The sequence below is a fragment of the Daucus carota genome, chromosome 4 (genome assembly GCF_001625215.2).
Source record: "Daucus carota subsp. sativus chromosome 4, DH1 v3.0, whole genome shotgun sequence".
Lineage (NCBI taxonomy): Eukaryota > Viridiplantae > Streptophyta > Magnoliopsida > Apiales > Apiaceae > Daucus > Daucus carota.
In genome coordinates, this window is record NC_030384.2 from 40,017,516 (window position 1) to 40,038,021 (window position 20,506).

A 20,506-nucleotide genomic window follows, 5' to 3' on the forward strand; every position below is an offset into this window, starting at 1 on the left:
TCTGTAAACCCTAGTTTTAGATTTGTTTTTTTTATTAAAACTTGTGTTACTGTCGAGCAAAAGCCGATTTCAGCCGCTGATCCATGATCTCAATTTGTATCACTTGATAAAACAAGTTTGTATTCATCGAATTGGGATAATCGGAATTCGCCTTATTTATGCTTCTTAAAAAGTGAAAGTGAAAACTAACGGGTAACCTGAAAAGAAGATGAAAAGTTGCATAATATACATACAAAACGTCTTCACATATCACTAGTATCGGAAAAAGCTAGTTTTCAGTTGCTGCACTTTCTGGAGACAAACTCGAGCTCTCTCAATCGCAGCAACGGTATTCATATCTCTTCTTTTCCCGTAGGCTTCGTCACAACAAGACCTCTTCCTACACAACATCTTACAAACTTCCAACTTAGATTCAGCTTCATCAACATCCCTCATTTCTTCCTCATCACTACTGCCCTTCTTTCTCTTCTTCCCGGTCCACGAAACTGCTCAACAACCCAAAAAACAAATGTATTTATGTACTTGCCCAAAAAACAAAATTTTTATGATATTCAGACTCTGTACGGGAAAATTACTGGTAATATTGCACGTCTCACTTTATTGGACTTCATAAGAACAACAAAAGGTTAATTTTTTATTATGGTAATCTTTACACACGAGAGAACAAGCCTGACTACATAAAAAAAAACCTAGTTCATCGTTCCTAAGTGTAAAAAACCGTTTTTCTAAAGCACACGCTTAAAAACAATTATATACCACAAACATGCAACGAACGTAAAAAAATCAAATATTCATGACAAGTGATTGTTGTCAACGATTTTATTTTTTTTAAATTGATTGTTCAGAAGCGGAGTGTGTACATAAAAATAAAATACCATGGGTGGAAGCAGTGGTGGAATAGTATTGTGGAGATGAGAGCTTCTCTTCCTCTTCCTCTTCTAGTTGAGATATGAAGTTTCTGAGTTCAAACTTGAGGGACTGAAAACTATTTGGATGCTGAATTTCCAGCTTCTCCAACTCCTTTTTTGCTTGCTCTATCACCATCACTGTCTTCTCTGTATTTGCTGTCTTGCCCCAATAGGGCTTCAGTACATTGGTTTGACTAGTTAAGTAAAGACGACTTGTTTTGTTGAGGCTTTGCTCTGTTTTTTATGCCTAATTTTAAGTAAGACAGGCTAGGAACCCCAAAAGTTGCCTAGGGAGTGGGGACGTCCTTCTACTTCTTCCCTTAATGCGCCCTCTCTTGTCAGGTTGGAAATCTAAAATAATAAAGGACTCTTTAATTAGATTGCAATATGTCATGAGTAATCAAAGTCCTCCTTCGGTCTCAATTTATACGTCTTTTTTCCAAGAGGTAAATTGATTAAATTTTGATTAATTATTAAAAAATATTTATTTGTTATTTTACAAAATAAAAAGTTGCATATTAAAGTAGGCTTAACTTATCTTTCGATGATATTTTTTTAATTATATAATATTTATAAATTTTAATCAAAATATAGTCAATTAGACTAGTTAAAAGTCAAAAAAAACCTATATATTGAGAGTTGAGATGGAGAGATTAGTACACAGATAGATCGTGAAATAAAACTACTCCTGCAACGAAGTGCGATCCCTGTGGTTCGATTTTCCTTTTAATCTGAACTTTTGAGTTTTGACAGTTGATTAAATTCGAATAATTTTGATACATTTTATTATAGGGGAATTATCTTCTATATTGTTTTTTCAATCTTATTTTCAAAAATACTACCTTATCCAATCTTATTTTCAAATCTCTAAAATATTTTCAAAAATACTACCTTTTTGAAAATATTGTCCAAAAATACGATGGTTGCATATGGAACCATATATGCAACTACAAATCCTGATTTCAAGTTTCAGTTTTCAAGTCGTTATATATATATAACGACTCCAAAGATGAGGTCGAAAATAACATTTGAAAACTGGAACTCGAAATCAGGAATTCAGTTGCATATATAGTTGCATATGGTTGTATTCAGTTGCATATGGTTGCATTCCGTTGATTCTATTGCAATCTAATGGCCCCGCCAGGGGCACACCATACATCCGTTGCAACTTACAGTTTTCAGTTGCATTTAGTTGCATATAAGGTTGCATTTAGTTGCCTATAAGGTTGCATTCAGTTGATTCTATTGCAATCTAATGGCCCCGCCAGGGGCACCCATACTTCAGTTGGAACTTACAGTTTTCAGTTGCATAATATAGATGAGAATCGAACCCGAAACCGAAACCTCGGGGACGACTGACGTATAGCTTTACCACTGAGCTACTCTCAACCCATGATTTCAGGTTTAACTTGATTTCAGTTTCAAAACTATGCAAAGAATAATGTTGTGTCTTTTATTGATGATATCAGACCTTTTGATGAAACCACAACTTCTTGCTAGTCTCGCAAATGTTCATAATTCAGCAAATGCAGTAGCATCACGTGTTATATCAAACTGTTGCCAACTTGTAACACAGTAAAACTAGTTTAAAATGTCCTCTCTTAATTCGTCAAAAAAAAAAAATGTCCTCTCTTAAAATGTAAAAAATGTTGTATTTTACTGGTATATATATAAATTACATATATTACAAATCTATTTCAATCCTTTCACCCCTTATCTATATTACTTAAAATATTGAATAAATATTTTTTTTAAGTTTTAAGTTATAAGGAACAATTAAATCCTTTCACTTCTTATCTGTATCTATATTGCTTAAAGTATTTAAGAAATATTAGTCTTTTGAGTTTTAAGCTACAGGGAATAATCAAAGACAAAATTGTTGTAATAAAACAATTTTCATATTACTTGTTTACGTTCACTATTTGCACGCATTTTGAGATTCCTATAAAGTATAGTTTCATAACATTTTTAAAAATTATATTTTTTGAATAAAAGTTTAAACCGTCGAAATTTTATTCAGATAAAAAAATTTTAAAAAAATATCGTGGAACTATACTTTATAAAAAGCCTCAAATGCGTGCTAAAAAGTAACATAAAGAACCTGTTGGGATGGAGAGAGATTTTTTTTAGGTATTCATTAGTTTAATACTCTTTTTGTCCCTCCAATTTCTTTACAATCTTTTTGCATTGCTTTTAACTTTTAAGGCACGTGTTGAATTTAGTTTCATAATTTATTAGTAATATTTTTCTTTTTTATATAAAAATTTAAACATTAAATTTTTATTCACAAGAAAAAGGTTCAAAATAATTTATCAACCATATTTTATGAGAATACTAAAATACTTGTCGGGTCTCGTCTCGCGATATAAACAGTTGAGGGAAAGGAAGGAGTATATTTTAGAAAATCAAAATAAGGTTTGTACTTAGAGATTACTGGTAAAATGAATGTGCATCCAGAGTATCTATTACTTTTTTTAAAAGGGTGTAATCAATAACAACTTAGAGCATATTATTTTTTTAAAAGTTGGGATATCTTTCCGAGACCTCTGATATTCTATGTTTATTACTCCTCTCGTCCAATTTTGCTTGTCACATTTATTAAAAAGCACACATTTTAAAAAAAATTAAATATTATAAGTTGTTTCCACGTATACTCTTATTTATTGTATTAAATGCCAAGTGTATACTCCTTTTATTTTAAAATATAGATCGTTTGATTTTTTGACACACACTTCTAATTCTTTGACTGTATAGTTAAAATCATGATTCTTAAAATTTTCTTTTTTTTGAATAAAAATATATGATTAATATTATAATTCAAAAAAAAAAATTTAGAATAACAATTTTAACTATGCTGTCAAGCGACTTAGAAGTGTGTGTTAAAGAGTAAGGCGATTTATATTTCAAATGGTGGTAAATCAAATATTAGAACAAATAATCACGGGTGAATATGAAAAAATATGCATTGGAACAAGAATGAAACACTATCCAGAGACAATTTTTTTACAGTCACAACATAGGAAAGGAGGGATAATAAATTATGAATTTTAAAAATTAGGCCCTGAGACATTTTCACCCAAACTGTACATCATTCGTCATAAATCGGCCTGTTCGGACCAGACAGAGTTTGGTCAAGTTACTGTACTGTCATTCCTTATTCGCCATAATTCCTCATTTTCAAACCTTCCTCAATTAATACATGTCTTGTTGAAGTAGTTAGTTGTCTCCTGATTCTTAACTCTGGTTCCGACTAAAGCACCAAACGGTTTAAATGTCAATCCGTATCTTACGGCACAGTTTCAACCGCAGGGCGTATGCTATCTTAAACTAAAATAAAACAAAGATTTACTCTTGTCAAAAAAAAAAAAAAACATAGGGCCCCGAAATTTTGTATATAAAGGTTCCTGCTTTCGCTAAGTTTAAAAGAAATGACTTCTTGCTTAAAATAAAAAAGTGGAGTAGAAGTGAGAAGTAGAAGTAAATTTTTTAAATTGTTAAGTGTTTGGTTATTTGAACTTATAAGTTTTTTTAGTGTTTGGATGATATAAATTATAAGTTTATATAGTGTTTCGTACATTATAATATTATTTTTAAAATAATTCAAACTAATAATAAATAAACTTGCTAAGAAATTTAAATACAAAATACACTAAACATGAATAATTTAAATAGAAGGATGGCCTTCCTGTAAATTAAATATAACTTACAGCCAAAAAAAGATGAAACTGAGCTTTATGCTCTAAAAAGGAAGTAGAAGCAAGAAAAGAAGCTCCAACTCCTAACTTCTGCATTATCACTTCTGAAGCTCCAAAACAACGCCGGGCTTCTTTCCCCAAACGCTGACCCGACTTCTATTCTGGACTTCTACTTCTTTTAAGCCTTTGCTTCTCAATCCCAAACAACCACATAGATGAATTTGGTTTTTGGTAAAAGAAACTACACGATAGTTTGAAAGGTCCGCTCTTGGAATTTCAGTAATTTATAACTATATAAACATATCACAGATGCAAACGTTCTATAATATGCAGAAATTTGGTTAAGAGCAAAAATATACTTGTTGATTTTGAACTAGTGGGGGCTAGGGATGTCAAAATCTTTCCTGAACTCAAAATACATTATATATTTTTTTAACGCGCTGAATTATTGATGTCAATATAATTTTTTATCTCTATCATAGAGAGGGACTTACTTTCCAAATTTTAAAGCATGATAATTTAATTGATTATTGGATTAATTGTTATTCTTTAATATTTTTGTATTTGCTGTGATTTTGTATAAAGAGTTTTTTTTAATTAGGGGTTCCGAATTTTTTAAAAATTAAAACTTGAATTTTGAACAATTGAGTGGTACATAATTTGATGAACCGCGGTTTGATGAGGGTTCCGCTATTTGATGTATATGTTAGGATTTGTGATGGTTAAGCGCAGCACATTTGTTCATTATTCTAAAAGAAAACGAATGATGCATTGATGTTTAAAATTTTACATTTGTTTTTGTGAATTGTGATGGTCATTTATATGTTTTTTAAAAACTCGGCACATAATTACACTACTCTTCTCATATATTAAAATGTGCATGTATCATCTTCTAGCAATTTGTATGATATTAAGAAATGCTCCTGCACTCTTAATAAAAAGCATCAAGCTGAAATTTTCCAAATGTTCCGAAACATCAATCTAAAAAACTTTGCACATTATTACGTTACACTTTTGATATGTTGTTTAGTAAAAAAATCACTAAAAGAGATCAAGATATCAAACCGTGAATCGGATTTGCGGGTCGTCGTACCCAATTCACAAGAACTAGCGTTTTGTGTACTCGATCCCGTACCTCGTACCCGAACGACCCGTGAATCATGAAACACACTACTTGAGCCCTTTAAATTTTAGTCCAGTTCCGCCACTGCTTTGAACACGTAAAAAAGAATCATTAATCGTATAACTATATAATTAATTTTTAAAAATTTATTTTATAGATAAAAATAAAAAAAATAAAAATAAATTTCAAAATTAGACAGCCTAACACCTTTAAAATTATAAGTTAAATGCGCCCAAAATGAGAAGGCCATCATATACATGAAATCTAGATTGTTTTTATAACTTAGTTGCTGAGGCACGAGAAATCTAGTTGCCCGCATGCATTTCAACACTTCCCCAACCATCTCATATGCAAGAGTCATCATTGTTTTCTCCTGCATACTTGCTTTTTTCTCAAATTACATGCCTGTTTTGAAATATTAAAAAATAAATTTAAAAAAGATTTCCATTTACAATCACATTTACTTACATTGGGCAAGTTTCCAGTAGGCAGTAGCCCACACGCATTTCAACACTTTCCCCCCATCTTATCTCCAAGACTCATCGTTTTCTTCTGCAGACTTACTTTTTTCAAATTACATATTCTTTTTAAAAAGTATTAAATATTTGCAAGAATTTTAATTTATCGTCACATTTATTACATTGGTCAAACAGGGGCATAAAATTATCATGTGTAAGCCAAACAATATGAGTGTAATCACTAGGGTGCTGAGCTTCCTGTGACGATAATCAAGCGCACGGCACTCGGTCAAGTAGTTTGGAGAAAACTGCATCAATGTTTTCCTACTTTGTGAGCAAAAAAAAGAGGATAAGGAGTCACACAAACAGTGAGTTGCATATTTTTATAGCTGTCTTCAGAGTCAATTATTACTTATTATGTATATAAATTTGTTGGAAATATAATTTATTTGTAGCGTAAATAATTGTTGGTGGGCGAACTCCAATCAAGTAAAAATAATTTATGTATATACTTTTAATAGTTTGACATATCTTGACTAGAGAGACCTCTCCACAAATTATTCCTACGCAATAATGACCAAAAAAATAAGTCTTAACGAATGATTTGTTCGAACCCATTCCATTCCATCACTCATCAATCCAGAGCAGGGTTTCTTTGTTGAAATATACGAGACACATAACTTGGGATGCATTTTTAGAAAATATAAGGTTACATAGTTCCTGGGATACATTGTTAGAAAATATAAGGTTTCGTATTTTCAAACTGCTAGAGAAAACTACTAGATCTGATACTAAAATACGATAATTAGCATAAACTCCAGAATAACAAAGTAAGTGTGAAACGATTACAACGGAAAAGTAATTGCCACTATTCGAGAGGTGGTCTCTCCCAGCCCTACTCAACAACAATATTCTTTCGATCCCCTACCCCAGTCTCCTCCCTTCTCTTTTTAACTCTCTTCCAGCATAAAGTCCTTTTTGCCCCTCTGGGTCACATGTCTGTCTGGGCCACTTTCATAGCCCTCTTCTCCTTGGGCCTCCTTTGATATGTTATATGGGCTGGTGGTGCGACAGCATTCATAGCACAAACATGCACGGCTAATATCTCTGCTAATCAGGACCTGAGCGTGTTTAATTATATAAAAACAATTATTATATAAAAAAGATTAATTCCGACTAATCTGTTTTCGCTGCTCAAGTTTTTGTATATAAATGACACCCCTCAGCGCTAAGGTGCATAGCTACAACGTACTGCTTTTCATCACTCTGTTTCGCGAACTAACAACCAAAAACAATGAACGCATTGGAACCGAATCCCGCGAATTCATCACCATTCACCCCAATCTCTTTCTTGGAGAGAGCTGCGGTTGTTTACGGCGACTCTCCTTCTCTAATCTACAACCAAACCATGTATACTTGGGCACAAACTCACCGTCGCTGCCTTCAACTCGCCTCCTCGATATCGTCCCTCTCTATCTCCCCCGGAGACGTTGTTTCTGTTCTCGCTCCCAACATTCCCGCCATGTACGAGCTCCACTTTGCTGTGCCAATGTGCGGCGCGGTACTCAACTGCATCAACACTCGCCTTGATGCACGTGCCATCTCAACTCTGCTTACTCACTCTGAGTCGAAACTCGTCTTTGTTGATTACCAAATGGCTTCGGTTGTTTTGGAAGCTCTCTCGTGCTTTCCTCTGCACTCGAGGCCGAAACTAGTTATGATCACGGAAGATGATCAAGCTTCATCTCCGGAGTTTGATTTTACGTATGAGAGGCTAGTTGAAAGAGGTGATCAGTCGTTTGATTGGATCAGGCCGCGGTCAGAATGGGATCCGATTGTTCTTAATTATACTTCTGGCACAACAGCCTCCCCGAAAGGAGTTGTTCTTAGCCACCGTAGCGCATTTCTTAAGACTATCGATGCTTTGCTCGAATGGTCTGTACCGAAACAACCTGTTTTTCTATGGGCCTTACCGATGTTTCATGCCAACGGTTGGGGTTATACTTGGGGGATGGCTGTTGTGGGAGGGACTAATATTTGTTTGAGAAGATTTGACTCCGATTTGATCTATGATAAGATAGTCAAGCATGGAGTGACTCATATGTGTGGAGCTCCGGTTGTTTTAAACATGTTATCCAACGATCCTGACCGCGAGAAGTTAACAAGTCCGGTTCATATTCTAACAGCTGGAGCTCCCCCTCCTGCTGCTGTGTTAATGCGGACCGAGGAGTTAGGATTCACGGTGAGTCACGGCTATGGTCTTACAGAAGTTGGGGGATTAGTAGTGATGTGTTTGTGGAAACCGGAGTGGAATGGTTTGCCTGCAAGGGAGCGAGCGAGGCTCAAGGCGCGACAAGGAGTGAGGACGATTGGCTGCACGGAAGTGGATGTGGTGGATCCGGAGTCAGGCCTTGGTGTGAAGCGCGATGGGGTGACTGTGGGGGAGGTGGTGCTGAAAGGCGGGACTGTGATGTTAGGCTATTTGAAAGACAAGGAAGGTACTTTGCAGTGCATGAAGCAAAACTGGTTTTACACGGGTGATGTTGGAGTCATGCATGAGGATGGATATGTGGAGATCAAGGATCGGTCTAAGGATGTGATTATTAGTGGCGGCGAAAATGTGAGTAGCGTTGAGGTGGAATCCGTGTTGTACCTGCATCCGGCTGTGAATGAGGCCGCCGTGGTGGCGAGGCCGGATGAGTATTGGGGGGAGACTCCTTGCGCATTTGTGAGTTTAATTTGTGGAAAGACAGCGACCGAGAAAGAGATTATTGAGTTCTGTAGAGAGAAGTTGCCAAAATATATGGCTCCCAGAAAGGTTGTGTTTAAGGAGGAATTGCCAAAGACGTCGACTGGGAAGATTCAGAAGTTTTTGCTAAGAGAGATGGCAAAGGAATTGGTAAGCTCAGGCTCGAATGTGGAGAAAAGTAAGGTGCTGAGTTCTCCATCGGCCCGGTGTGGGGCGAGAACTTCAATTCACATCCCCTCACGGCGTAATTCTTTTCTGTTCTGTTCGAGGCCACGAAAAGATTTTGCTTATCCGTTTCTCTGTTCCGCAAAGATGTCATATGTTCCACGTTCCATCCAGCCCCGCTGCATTGTATGAATATGTAATTTGTCCGATCTCTAAGAATCAGACCTAAATAATATCTGTTTCGTGCTACCTTGTATAACTTCGTCTAATTGAGGATTGTTTAGAGTCATGCACTTACTCAAAACTATCAAGATTTTATTGTTTTAGGTTCTTCTAGAGTTCTACTAATTATAGAGCGTTAACGCCTATGGTTGATACTTATTGATACTCTCGAATCTTACTAATTCGGCTAGTTCAGAAAATGGCATGTCATTAATTCAATAGTTGAATGCCATGAACTCTTAATTTTAAGCATTTTGGTGGGGAAAAAGTCCTTAACCTGATTTACAAGTTCAACAAATCAGGTTTGGCCAATTAATTTTAATCAACCCTGTTAGCAATGCTCTTATTCATCTCCCTCGATCTAGTCTATTATAAGTAGATTATTGAGATATGTTTGGTGCATAGCTAATTAGTTAAAATTGTAGAAAATCAATCGTAAGATTAAACAAAGAGAAGTTGTGAAGGCCAGTTGAGAAAATAATGAGACTCGCGGCATTAGTACACTGGTCAGGTTGAATTAAGCCCATATGTCCTGTTGAATATTTACAACAAAAAGTAGGAGTCTATCATAAATTATAGGGCCCTTTAAGGCTTTAACGAACAGCCCAACAAACTTTAAGGCTGCTAGTTACCAATAACAAGAGAACTGCGAGGTGGACTCTCTAAGTGGCCGAAAATAAGACCAGGAATGGCAAATCTGGTCTGCCAAATCAAGCCATCAAGGTTCGAACTCCTTGAGTCCAGAACCTAGATACTTCAAAGTTCAAACACAGTTATACAGGGACCAAAAAGTGATTACCAGAATAGTCCGAAAGGATAAAATCTTTGAGAGCAGGCCGAAAATAAATAAATTTCTGTGAACTATCTTTTGGAGCTGGGCTTCCGTGACTATTTTTTTCTATCATTTATATAGATTATGTTGCTAGAACAAATTTAAATTGCAATACTCTTATAAAATGCACTCTTAATCTATTTTAAAATATTTAAATTTATAGTTCATTTAAGAGATGATTAAGGGGGTGTCTGGAACAAGAACTAATGACCAGAGTGAGAGGATAAATATCTCATGAGTGTGAATGGTATACCAGGTTCATATAATCCAAACTTCTAATAAGCGGACTTAATTTGTTAAATAAGTACTTTAACAAATCTATTAACGTTGTTAGTCATTTTTTAAAATGAAAATATAGTCACCACTTTATAAAGCAGGAAGTGGCAACTTCTTTATAAACCTCTGATAAAGATATACCGGATGTTTGTTTCAAACTTATAAGTCCAGCTTCCAGGATTATAAGTTAGGAGCACTTATTCGTACCGTTTGTGTAATAAGTCGAGAAACACTTATAAAAAGTAAGGAATACCAGCTTTTGTTTCAGGATTTCTACTTATTTTCCAAACACTTTAATCACTTATAAACTTATAAATCTTATCTTGTTTCTAACTTCTACTCCACTTATTTATTTTAAGTAAGAAGTATTTGTTTTAAACGCACTCAAACAGCCCCATAATAGTCACCTAATCCAACATGCTTTAAAATATGAGCATACTTATATTGCAATTTGCAACACCCAGTCCCTCTTCCTCGGGAAAAAATGAATAAGGGTCAAAAAGAGTAAAATAGATTAAACATTGTGCTTATCCCTTGCATATTCAACAATTCATATCATGTTTCATGTGACAGCTTTGAAAAAGGTCGAAACACAAAATTCCAAATCAGATCCACACCCAGCCACGTTATTATATTAATCATACAACATCAATATCCTAGTCATTACCATGCACAAGTCCCCACTCCCCAACACCCGAACACCAATTGGCACATGCCCTTAAAACACAACACCCAGCCCAACCCGTCTGAGTCAACTCACTTCACATCTTACTCCTTCCCAACTCCTTGGCCATGTCCCTCAACAAAAACTTCTGTATCTTCCCCGTTGAAGTCTTCGGCAACTCCTCCTTGAACACAACATTTTTCGGCACCATATATTTCGGCAATTTCTCCTTGCAAAATTCCATTATTTCTTTCTCACTAGCCCTCATCCCCGCATTCAAACTCACAAACGCGCACGGCGTCTCGCCCCAAAACTCATCAGGCCGCGCCACCACCGCGGCCTCATTCACCGCAGGATGCAAATACAACACCGATTCCACCTCCACGCTGCTCAAATTCTCACCCCCGCTAATAATCACATCCTTAGACCGATCCTTGATCTCCAAATACCCATCCTCATGCATGACCGCCACGTCACCCGTGTAAAACCACCCGTTTCTCAAACACTTTGACGTGCCTTCCTTGTCTTTTAAATACCCCAACATCACACTCCCACCACGTAACACAACCTCCCCCAAACTCAACCCATCGCGTTTGACACTGAGTCCTGACTCAGTATCCACCACGTCCACTTGCGTGCACCCCACCGTCCTCACGCCCTGCCGCGCCTTCAGCCGCGCCCTCTCCGCATCACTCAGACCATCCCACTCTCGTTTCCACAAGCACATCACCACCAGCCCCGCGACTTCCGTCAATCCATACCCGTGGCTCACCACAAACCCTAGCTTCTCCGTCCTCATAAGCACCGCCGCGGGAGGCGGAGCCCCCGCGGTCAAGATATGAACGGGCTTTTCCAGCTTCACACCCTGTGAATTGTTCGACAACATGTTTAAAACAACGGGAGCTCCGCACATATGAGTGACTCCGTGTGTAATTATGCTGGTAAAAATCAAATCGGAGTCGAATTTTCTCAAACAAATATTAGTAGCGCCCACAGCCGCCATGCCCCAAGTGAAACACCATCCATTAGCATGAAACATCGGGAGAGTCCATAAATAAACAGGCTGTTTGGGTACGGACCATTCCACTAGTCCATCAACAGACATGATGAACAATCCACGGTGGCTATGAACAACTCCTTTCGGCGACGCCGTGGTGCCTGATGTGTAATTAAGCACCATCGGATCCCAATCGGATCTCGGTCTGATCCAATTGAACATCGGGTCACCTTTTTCCACCAAACTTTCATAGACACAATCGAAACTACGAGACATAGTAGATTGATCTTCATTACCTTCCGTGATAACAGCCAAAATCGGGCGAGATTCCCGAGGAATATGAGAAACGGCTTCGAGCGCGACCGGAGCGATTTGGTAATCAACGAAGAGCAATTTGGATTCGGAGTGTTTGAGAAGAATCGAGATAGTTCGTGCATCGAGACGAGTGTTGATACAGTGGAGCACAGCTCCGGACATGGGGACGGCGAAGTGGAGCTCGTACATGGCGGGGATGTTTGGAGCGACGACAGAAACGACGTCGCCGGGGGAGATGGATAGAGATGATATGGAGGATGCGAGCTGGAGGCATCGGCGGTGAGTTTGAGACCAAGTGTATGTGGTTTGGTTGTAGATGAGAGAGGGAGTGTCGCCGTAAACGACGGCGGCTCTTTCCAAGAAGGAGAGTGGGGTGAACGGCGACGAGTTGGCCGGATTTGGATTCATTTCATTCATTTTTGTGGAGGAGTGGTGAGTGTTGGAACTTTGGAAGTGTGTTGGATGAGAGTAGAGTACTAGGTAAGTAGATATGATCGAACGTGTGTGAATTTAAATTCTGCTCCACAGTCCCGTAGGTGTGTTTATCCTGGTGGGTTTTAAATAAAAAAATATTTTTATATTTATATAATAATTAAAAATATAAAATCACTTATGATCTTATATTTATATGTGTTCTAAAATACATGACATAGAAAACTGAAAAAATTGTGATGGACGGATAAGTATTATTACAGTAGTACTCCCTCTGTCCCTCTCATTTCTTTACAGTTTTTTTACAGTGCTCGACACACATTTTAAGGCACATATAAAACATAGTTCTATAACTTATTTTTAAATTTTTTCTTTTTTGTATAAAAATTTAAACATCAAATTTTTATTCAGAAGAGAAAAAAGTTCAAAATAATTTATCAAACTACATTTTACGACAACATTAGAATGCGTGCCGAACCCCCGTCCCCCGATGTAAACAAATGAGGGGGACGGAGGGAGTAAATATAATAGATACGCACGTTACGTACGCTACTGGATATTTTTAACTTAATGAATTGACAGAGAGAAAGCCAAGTCATAGCCAGAATCTTTGAATGTACATGATACTATTGGTAAGGATGAACATTAATTTAAGACTGGGTTATCTCACAGAGACCAGAATTTTTAATATCAGGTAATTTACCAATTCCGTATCAATCTATCAGACATATGATACGTCTTTCACGGAATTTTTTTATCAATTTTTACTTTCATATTATTATGATTAATCTTTTACTTTTTCTTAACAGAAAAACCAGATATTGTCTCCCACACACAAAATGGAGGAGCCTCTAAAATATTGTAACCATGAGGCAAACAAGGAACATGAGCCATTATGCCTTGCTAGCTTTCTAGTAAGGGTGAGCAAAAAACCGAATAAATCCGAAACCGAAACCGAAACCGCCAAAAACCGCTAGAAACCGAACCGTATAAAACCGAACCGAACCCGAAACCGAAAATTTTAAAACCGAACCCGAAACCGATTATGCGGTTCCGGTTATAGCTAGGAACCGATCCGAAAAAAACCGAACCGATTCGATTTTTAAAATAATTATAATATTTATATAATATTTTATATTTATAATATTTATAGTATTATTTATATTTTAAAAATACAAACTTATATATATATATATCTACTAGAAATCTAGAGTTTCTGGGATTAAATTGGATTTGGGTCTGTGCTAGTAGTTTGGGCTCTTGATATGCTACTTGCCTGCTTCTGTTTCTTCTTGTTTGCTATTTTATTTTTTAGTTGCTTCTTTTTTTGCACGTAAATTCTCTTTCTTTGCTAGTGAGCCTAATGCTTTTTAATTTATTTCTCTGCTAGTCCTTTACTCCAGAAAGAGACTTCCTTCAACTCCATCCTGAGTCTCCTGACTAAAACATACACATTTTAAATAGCATTTGATGAGGTTTACAATACACTAGCAAGACTTCTGGATTTATTTATTGCCTGTAACTTGATTTAGTGCTAGCTAGTGCTGGTTCACAGAATGTTCTACCTAGCAGGCAACATGCAATAGCGTGACTGAACTAAATTTGTATTAATACCTATGTAGACTTATGAATTTTTATGTTTTCTATGTTTAAACTTCGGATGGATGCATAATTTTTAGTTAAGTTTAATTATTTATGTATAATTTTTCTTTTTTTCCTTTCATGCGGTTTTATAACCGAAACCGAACCGATAGAAACCGAATCCGAGCTTTTGGAACCGAAACCGAAACCGAGGATGAGGTTGCGGTTGAGGTTTTTGATTTCTAAAACCGAGGGCATGCGGTTCCGGTTGCGGTTTTATCCAAAAACCGCACCGAACCCGCATCCGCTCTACCCTACTTTCTAGCATGGGATACTCTAATATTACTGTTATCCGAAATAATAATGTCACGACAAAGCTTCCAGAATTGAGTCAACCTCAAGTTGACTCCCATGTTTAGGTCTCGGCACTCAAACATACTCAAAAATAATAGTCGAAAAGTAAAGTTTATATGACAACCAATTCTATGATGTACTAGCTTAGTTCACAGATTACTTGTATAGTATATTTTTTTTCTCAGGTAACTACTTACACATATGGCTGACATTCATATTCCCTTCTCTCGCTTTACTCCCTCTTTACCTCAACCTCGACCTCAACCATGGACCACTCAAGGAACTGTTTTTCAGGCACCACCAAAGCAGAAACCAAGCAAATGAAACAGCAGCTAGGAGAGTGCAACAGATAGGATTTGAAGTCAGCAACTGTCTACTTCGGACATTCTTTTTGTTTCTGCAGGGCCAAATGCTCCCATATGCTTAGCAAAAAAGAAAATTAAAAAATGCTCCCATAACACTGTGTGACCGGTTGTTTTCCGGTACACCATTTTGAAAGTTAACCATCACAACTCAATCCTTAAAGTTGGTGATAATCATCGTCAAAACATTCAATCCTCGACCCAAACACATTCAGAAATTTTAATACCACCTTGCACTTGCGGACATAAGTTACATAGATTCGTTAAATCCAACTCACAGACAATCAAGGTAACTAACAGTTCTATTTGATTAAGATCCATATCAATATATAACTTAACGTGTTTGTTACCATTACTTACCAATCAAATATACATTGATGCAATCAGAGCACAGATAAGAACATTGACTTCTAATGAAAATGGTTGTTTGTTGGGCAGATTAATGCTAAGATGTAAAGAAATCACTAAGAACCTGCATCGATGTTCAATACAGATAATTTCAGATGGTTTCTTCACACCTGAGCAGAAAATTTTATGAACAGAGTTCTGTATTGGATTCAGGTCTTGACATCTCTCAAGCAGAAGGCTACAAAAAGAACTTAGCAATAGTGTATTTTCCTATTCAATACTCCCGATTACTACAAAATCAAAAATGATACGCAAACTGATAATCAAGTCCTCCACTGGTAAATGCATTCAGCACTAGAATTTAAGGCCAGCATAAGCTACAATCTCAAGATATGTAATATCATTTACCATTTTAATCTGAGTGTTTATTTTCACAACACGTGAATGCATCCTCCAGACTGTGTAACTATAATATTTTCACAGGGACAATCATAGGAAATGCATAGAGCTATGTGCTGCATTCTGAGAATGGAATATAACTACAGAAAGGATGTAGCAAATCAGTTGGGGGAAAGATATATATTATTCTTGTATGAAGTGAATTTACAAAACGATTATTACTTAATGTGAAGGTTCAAACGCTGAATTCTTGACCTAAGTTGATACCCTTCCCAAAACACTGTTCTCGGGACTAATAACAAGGATGAATCTCAGGATTTGCGGACCTGCAATATTATCATAAAGTATAATAATTACAAATACTTGATCTTGGCCAGTTGGGTGATATAGCTTGCACAACTTTGGAAGGTGTCTTATTATCTAAGTTCATGGAAGTAGGAACTCTAATGAAGCATACTGGGTGGACTTTTACAAGCTAGCTAGGCACTAGAAACTTCCTTTAGACTTCAGAGTAAAATCAGTTTCAAAAATTATCAAAGTAGAAGTCTGGGATTACTACATAACATACAATCCAGAAAGCAGTAAATATCTATAATACATTTCGATATTCCACCTTTGTTTCTATCATCCTTGTGTTGCTTACAAACTGAGCCTCACAGTCGGTCATAAAGATGAGCAATATTTGGCATTACTTCACATTGAAAATCAAAAAGCGGCTAATAGTTGCATGGCATTCATAATTTCTCCAAGTGCTAATTTTGATGCATTGCCATAGTGGATAATTACAGTAAATGAATTTTATGTAAGCACTCTGATCACAAGAATTTATATATATACACAGAATGAAAGAACAGAACAGAACTAATAATGCAAACGGGTGCTTATTTCATTGAAATTACTGCTGAAACAAAAATAAAAATTATCATTGATAGAAAGTATCCAGGGATATGTTCTGTTCTCTCAAGTTCCAAGCAATCATGGTTCATTCATAAACAGACATTAAAAGAATATTAAGCACGTTAAACATCAACTTTGAATGAAACATATGTTCACTTCATTCAAACTAGTCCTCACATTCCAAATAGTTATTTCTAATTTACTATGTAAATCCACCAAAACCCCTTTCCTGCATATTATCTAATGGGGTATGTAGTTATATATAAATCCTAAAACTTAGTTACCCAGAAATTCCAATAACTCATCATACCAAGATATCAGTAACATGGTGAAAAGAATCAATTAAACCTGAATTTCCCTTGCAACAATCAATCAATTACTTGTGCATGCAATCACTCATCATCATAATTCAATCTCCTCCTCTTCGAATCGCTGCTGCTACAACTCTTAGTCCTCTTCTTACGTGCCGAGACAGGAAAATCAAACACAGGCCTCACAGCTCTGGAAACAATTCTTCGCTCCGAATTGATGACAAAACAGATTCTACCAGTCACATTATGCCTAAACATCCAAATAGTCACCCAATCAAGAACCTGCTCCAAGCCATGATCAGTACAAAACTCATACCAATTTCTTGTAGTAATGACATAGGCTTTTAACCCCCAAAGCCTAAACACCATCTGATACATCTTTCCATGACAATCATAAACATCAACATACATTCCCCTTTTCTTAATTCTGTCCACTTCACTAGGCCTTAAAAGAGGGTGCAAGAATTGTATGACATCTTTGTGTTTCAAGAGTAGGCGAACCTGATTTTCTTGAGTATCGGAACCAGTTAGTCTTTTTTCAATGGGAGCACTGCATTTTCCGATAACTTCGGCGACAGACGGAGGCACCAGAGAGACGAGATGTTTGCGGTGATGGTTGAGAGAGGGAGGAGACGAGGGCTTTTGAAATTGGAGTTTCTTGAGAGCAAAGTGGCGTGCTTTTTCAATTTCAAGAGCTGTTTCTTCGTCTACTTTCGCGTGCTTCATGGAACAGAGGATTAGCGCTGCTTCTTCAATTTCTTTTTCTTGAGAATCCATTTGGGTGTATATGATTGTGCATAGACAATAATATTAGAATAAGCAGAGAACAGAGTAGAAAGATAATGTAAGAGAGAAGAGCAGAAGAAGAAGGGTTTCTGAGGAGATGAAAAGAACAGGAAATTATATTGAGAGATGAATAATAACAGAGGACGTGAAAGAAAGCAGAACAGAGGGGTTTGAGAGGGGGTTTAATGTTTTTCTTGATGCCAAAGGAACTAAATGAGTTGTTCTGACATTCTGAATCTGCTGAAGATTTTATTTTTTTTATTACCGTTTTCTACGCCTGTCTCCGTCCGGGTAGGGGTTTTTACGGGTTGGGTACTTGGGTTGGTCCATTTTACTCAAAATCCTAACACAGCCTATTTTATTTGATTTTAATAAATTTTAACCATTTAAATTTTGGTATAAATTTTTTCGATTTGGGTCGTTTAGAATTTTATTCAGCTTGGGTCGGGTTGGGTCGATTAAAATATCCTTATTAGGGTCAGCAACTTTCTTGCAGTCTAACTTGTATAAAAAAGGAAAGCTAAAATAATAAGGGGCAAACCCTCACATCTAGGATTGTTTTCTTTTTATTGGTGTGTTCTAATTTATAATGTTGTAACGATTTTAATAAATTTTAACCATTTAAATTTTGGTATAAATTTTTTCGATTTGGGTCGTTTAGAATTTTATTCAGCTTGGGTCGGGTTGGGTCGGTTAAAATACCCTTATTAGGGTCAACAACTTTCTTGCAGACTAACTTGTATAAAAAAGGAAAGCTAAAATGATAAGGGGAAACCCTCACATCTAGGATTGTTTTCTCTTTATTGGTGTGTTCTAATTTATAATGTTGTAATAAGTTTCAATCAATCTTTCTAAACTAGTGTCTTCTAATTTATAATGCTGTAATAAGCGTTCAAACAATCTCCAGTGTTATGCTACAAAACAAAAAAATAAATGCATGTTTCAATAGATGCTAGGTTGTACACTACAATACATGAATCATAAATACACGTGTGTTTTCAAAATAGATAATATAAGTGTCCTATGTTCTTTATTCAAAAAAAAAAAGGTGTCTTATGTTCTATGTAAATGCTTAATTAAATGTCGAGTTGGGTTGGATCGGTTAAAAATTAAAAAACCCCTAATGCAACCCATTTAGTTTGTTTTCTATAATTTTCAACTCAATTAGTTTTCAGTTTTATTTTTTTCGGGTTGGGTTAAAGTCGGGTAGGTCGTGTTTTGAAACCCATGAACACCCTCTGCATCCGGGTCTTTCCGGTTTTTACTCTTGTCATTTTATTATTATTATTATTTAAGTGTCGAATTATATATGTTTTAGTATTATTTTATTTTGTTGCTTAACTAAACTAGTTTGTAACCCGTACCATGAACGGGTTATAACATCCATAATTTTATCGTATGTATTTTAAATTTAAGTGAAATATAAACCAAATCATATTAATCAAATTATAAAAAATTTGATGTCTGAAAAAAAACACTCGAAAGAAAAGCAAAACCCGCGGAACTAAGAAGAAGGAAAACTTCCATTCAAAAAAGTCTACCGACTAACCGAAAGTCATTCACAGATGGCCCCGGAAATTTAGCCAATAAAACTTCAATGACTGAAAAAAAAACCTCGATGAAAGACAAAATTCCGCGGAAAGTAAGAAAATGAAGAGGGAGAGAAAAAATGAGGACAGAAAGAAAGAATCAAGCACGAAAGAATATGTCAGGCATCGAAACAAAGTCATCTAAAATGACACAATCGTTAATAAACGGTAAACATAATCGCAATACATGATCAAAAAGCCATCAACTATGGCACTCCCTCGAAAGGGGCACAAATATTAAATCAAAGAAACAACAAGTCTAGTAAATCTAGTTATAAAACGAATTATAGAATACAATAACTAGATATAAAACCAATTACAAAGGACATATAAGACAAATACATTTAAAAGCACTAAAACAAAAGATTTCGAACTTATACCATCGCCGTGGGGTCAATTCACACGATCCTTACCTTATCGAATATAAATATCTGTAATCACGTCTATGGTTGAAATTGAATCGCAGTCGTTTAACTCATCATTGATTCACCTCAATTGACTTATCACCAAATCAAATTTTTGAAACTCTAAGTAGATCTAAAATCTTGGAACGGATCCGGAAAGGAGTAATATTGAAAAAACGAGAAACAAATCAAGAGAAATAAACTAATTCGGAGCTTTTCGTCGCTGAAAATCGATGAAATCTCCGACGGTAGCAGGAGAGGAGGCTAGGGTTTTTTGAGAAGGAGAGCACTTGAATCGTATTAAAAAAGAGTAAAAAGCCAATAAAACTGACACCAGGATTTTGAAAACCACCAGGTTTACTAGATAACGTTATGTGTTAAGGAAATCCGTATTCTACGTGTATTTTACATCCGGATATCCGTATTCTGAAATCTGCAGAAGAGTTTATTACCGTTTTCTACGCGTATTTACATCCGGAGATTTCCGATTTTCATTCTTATCGTTTTAGTGTTTTAATTTAAGTGTCAAATTGTATATATTTTGATATTATTTTATTTTGTTGCTAAACTATATATATTATCTTACACATAAGAGTTTAAATTCTAATAATTGTGAATATGAGTGCATATAGTATTGCT

General features: G+C 36.0%; 4 protein-coding genes across 4 annotated transcripts; 1 reads left to right on the forward strand and 3 right to left on the reverse strand.

Annotated features, from left to right (window-relative positions):
- Window positions 1–103: 103 nt before the first annotated feature.
- On the reverse strand, window positions 104–1,184 carry LOC108218122 (uncharacterized). Its single transcript, XM_017391044.2, has 2 exons — window positions 876–1,184; window positions 104–485 (listed from the first exon to the last, which is right to left on the reverse strand). The coding sequence occupies exons 1-2, from the start codon at window positions 1,042–1,044 to the stop codon at window positions 253–255; spliced, it is 402 nt and encodes a 133-aa protein (XP_017246533.1). The 5' UTR covers window positions 1,045–1,184; the 3' UTR covers window positions 104–252.
- Window positions 1,185–7,412: 6,228 nt separating this feature from the next.
- On the forward strand, window positions 7,413–9,456 carry LOC108219371 (2-methylpropanoate--CoA ligase CCL4). Its single transcript, XM_017392786.2, has one exon. It carries the CDS (start codon window positions 7,479–7,481, stop codon window positions 9,288–9,290), a length of 1,812 nt encoding a protein of 603 aa, XP_017248275.1. The 5' UTR covers window positions 7,413–7,478; the 3' UTR covers window positions 9,291–9,456.
- A 1,461-nt stretch (window positions 9,457–10,917) lies between these two features.
- On the reverse strand, window positions 10,918–12,937 carry LOC108219372 (2-methylpropanoate--CoA ligase CCL4-like). The gene has a single exon (XM_017392788.2). The coding sequence runs from the start codon at window positions 12,819–12,821 to the stop codon at window positions 11,190–11,192; it is 1,632 nt and encodes a 543-aa protein (XP_017248277.1). The 5' UTR covers window positions 12,822–12,937; the 3' UTR covers window positions 10,918–11,189.
- Window positions 12,938–17,169: 4,232 nt separating this feature from the next.
- LOC108219373 (putative B3 domain-containing protein At4g03160) lies at window positions 17,170–17,865 on the reverse strand. The gene has a single exon (XM_017392789.2). The coding sequence runs from the start codon at window positions 17,863–17,865 to the stop codon at window positions 17,170–17,172; it is 696 nt and encodes a 231-aa protein (XP_017248278.1).
- Between the last annotated feature and the right edge of the window lie 2,641 nt (window positions 17,866–20,506).

Coding starts and splice junctions, on each gene's coding strand:
- LOC108219373 (XM_017392789.2), bottom strand. CDS start 17,865: ATGGATTCTCAAGAAAAAGAAATTGAAGAAGCAGCGCTAATCCTCTGT.
- LOC108218122 (XM_017391044.2), bottom strand. CDS start 1,044: ATGGTGATAGAGCAAGCAAAAAAGGAGTTGGAGAAGCTGGAAATTCAG. Junction 486..875: donor CACCACTGCTTCCACCCATG/GTATTTTATTTT, acceptor GTTGTTGAGCAG/TTTCGTGGACCGGGAAGAAG.
- LOC108219372 (XM_017392788.2), bottom strand. CDS start 12,821: ATGAATGAAATGAATCCAAATCCGGCCAACTCGTCGCCGTTCACCCCA.
- LOC108219371 (XM_017392786.2), top strand. CDS start 7,479: ATGAACGCATTGGAACCGAATCCCGCGAATTCATCACCATTCACCCCA.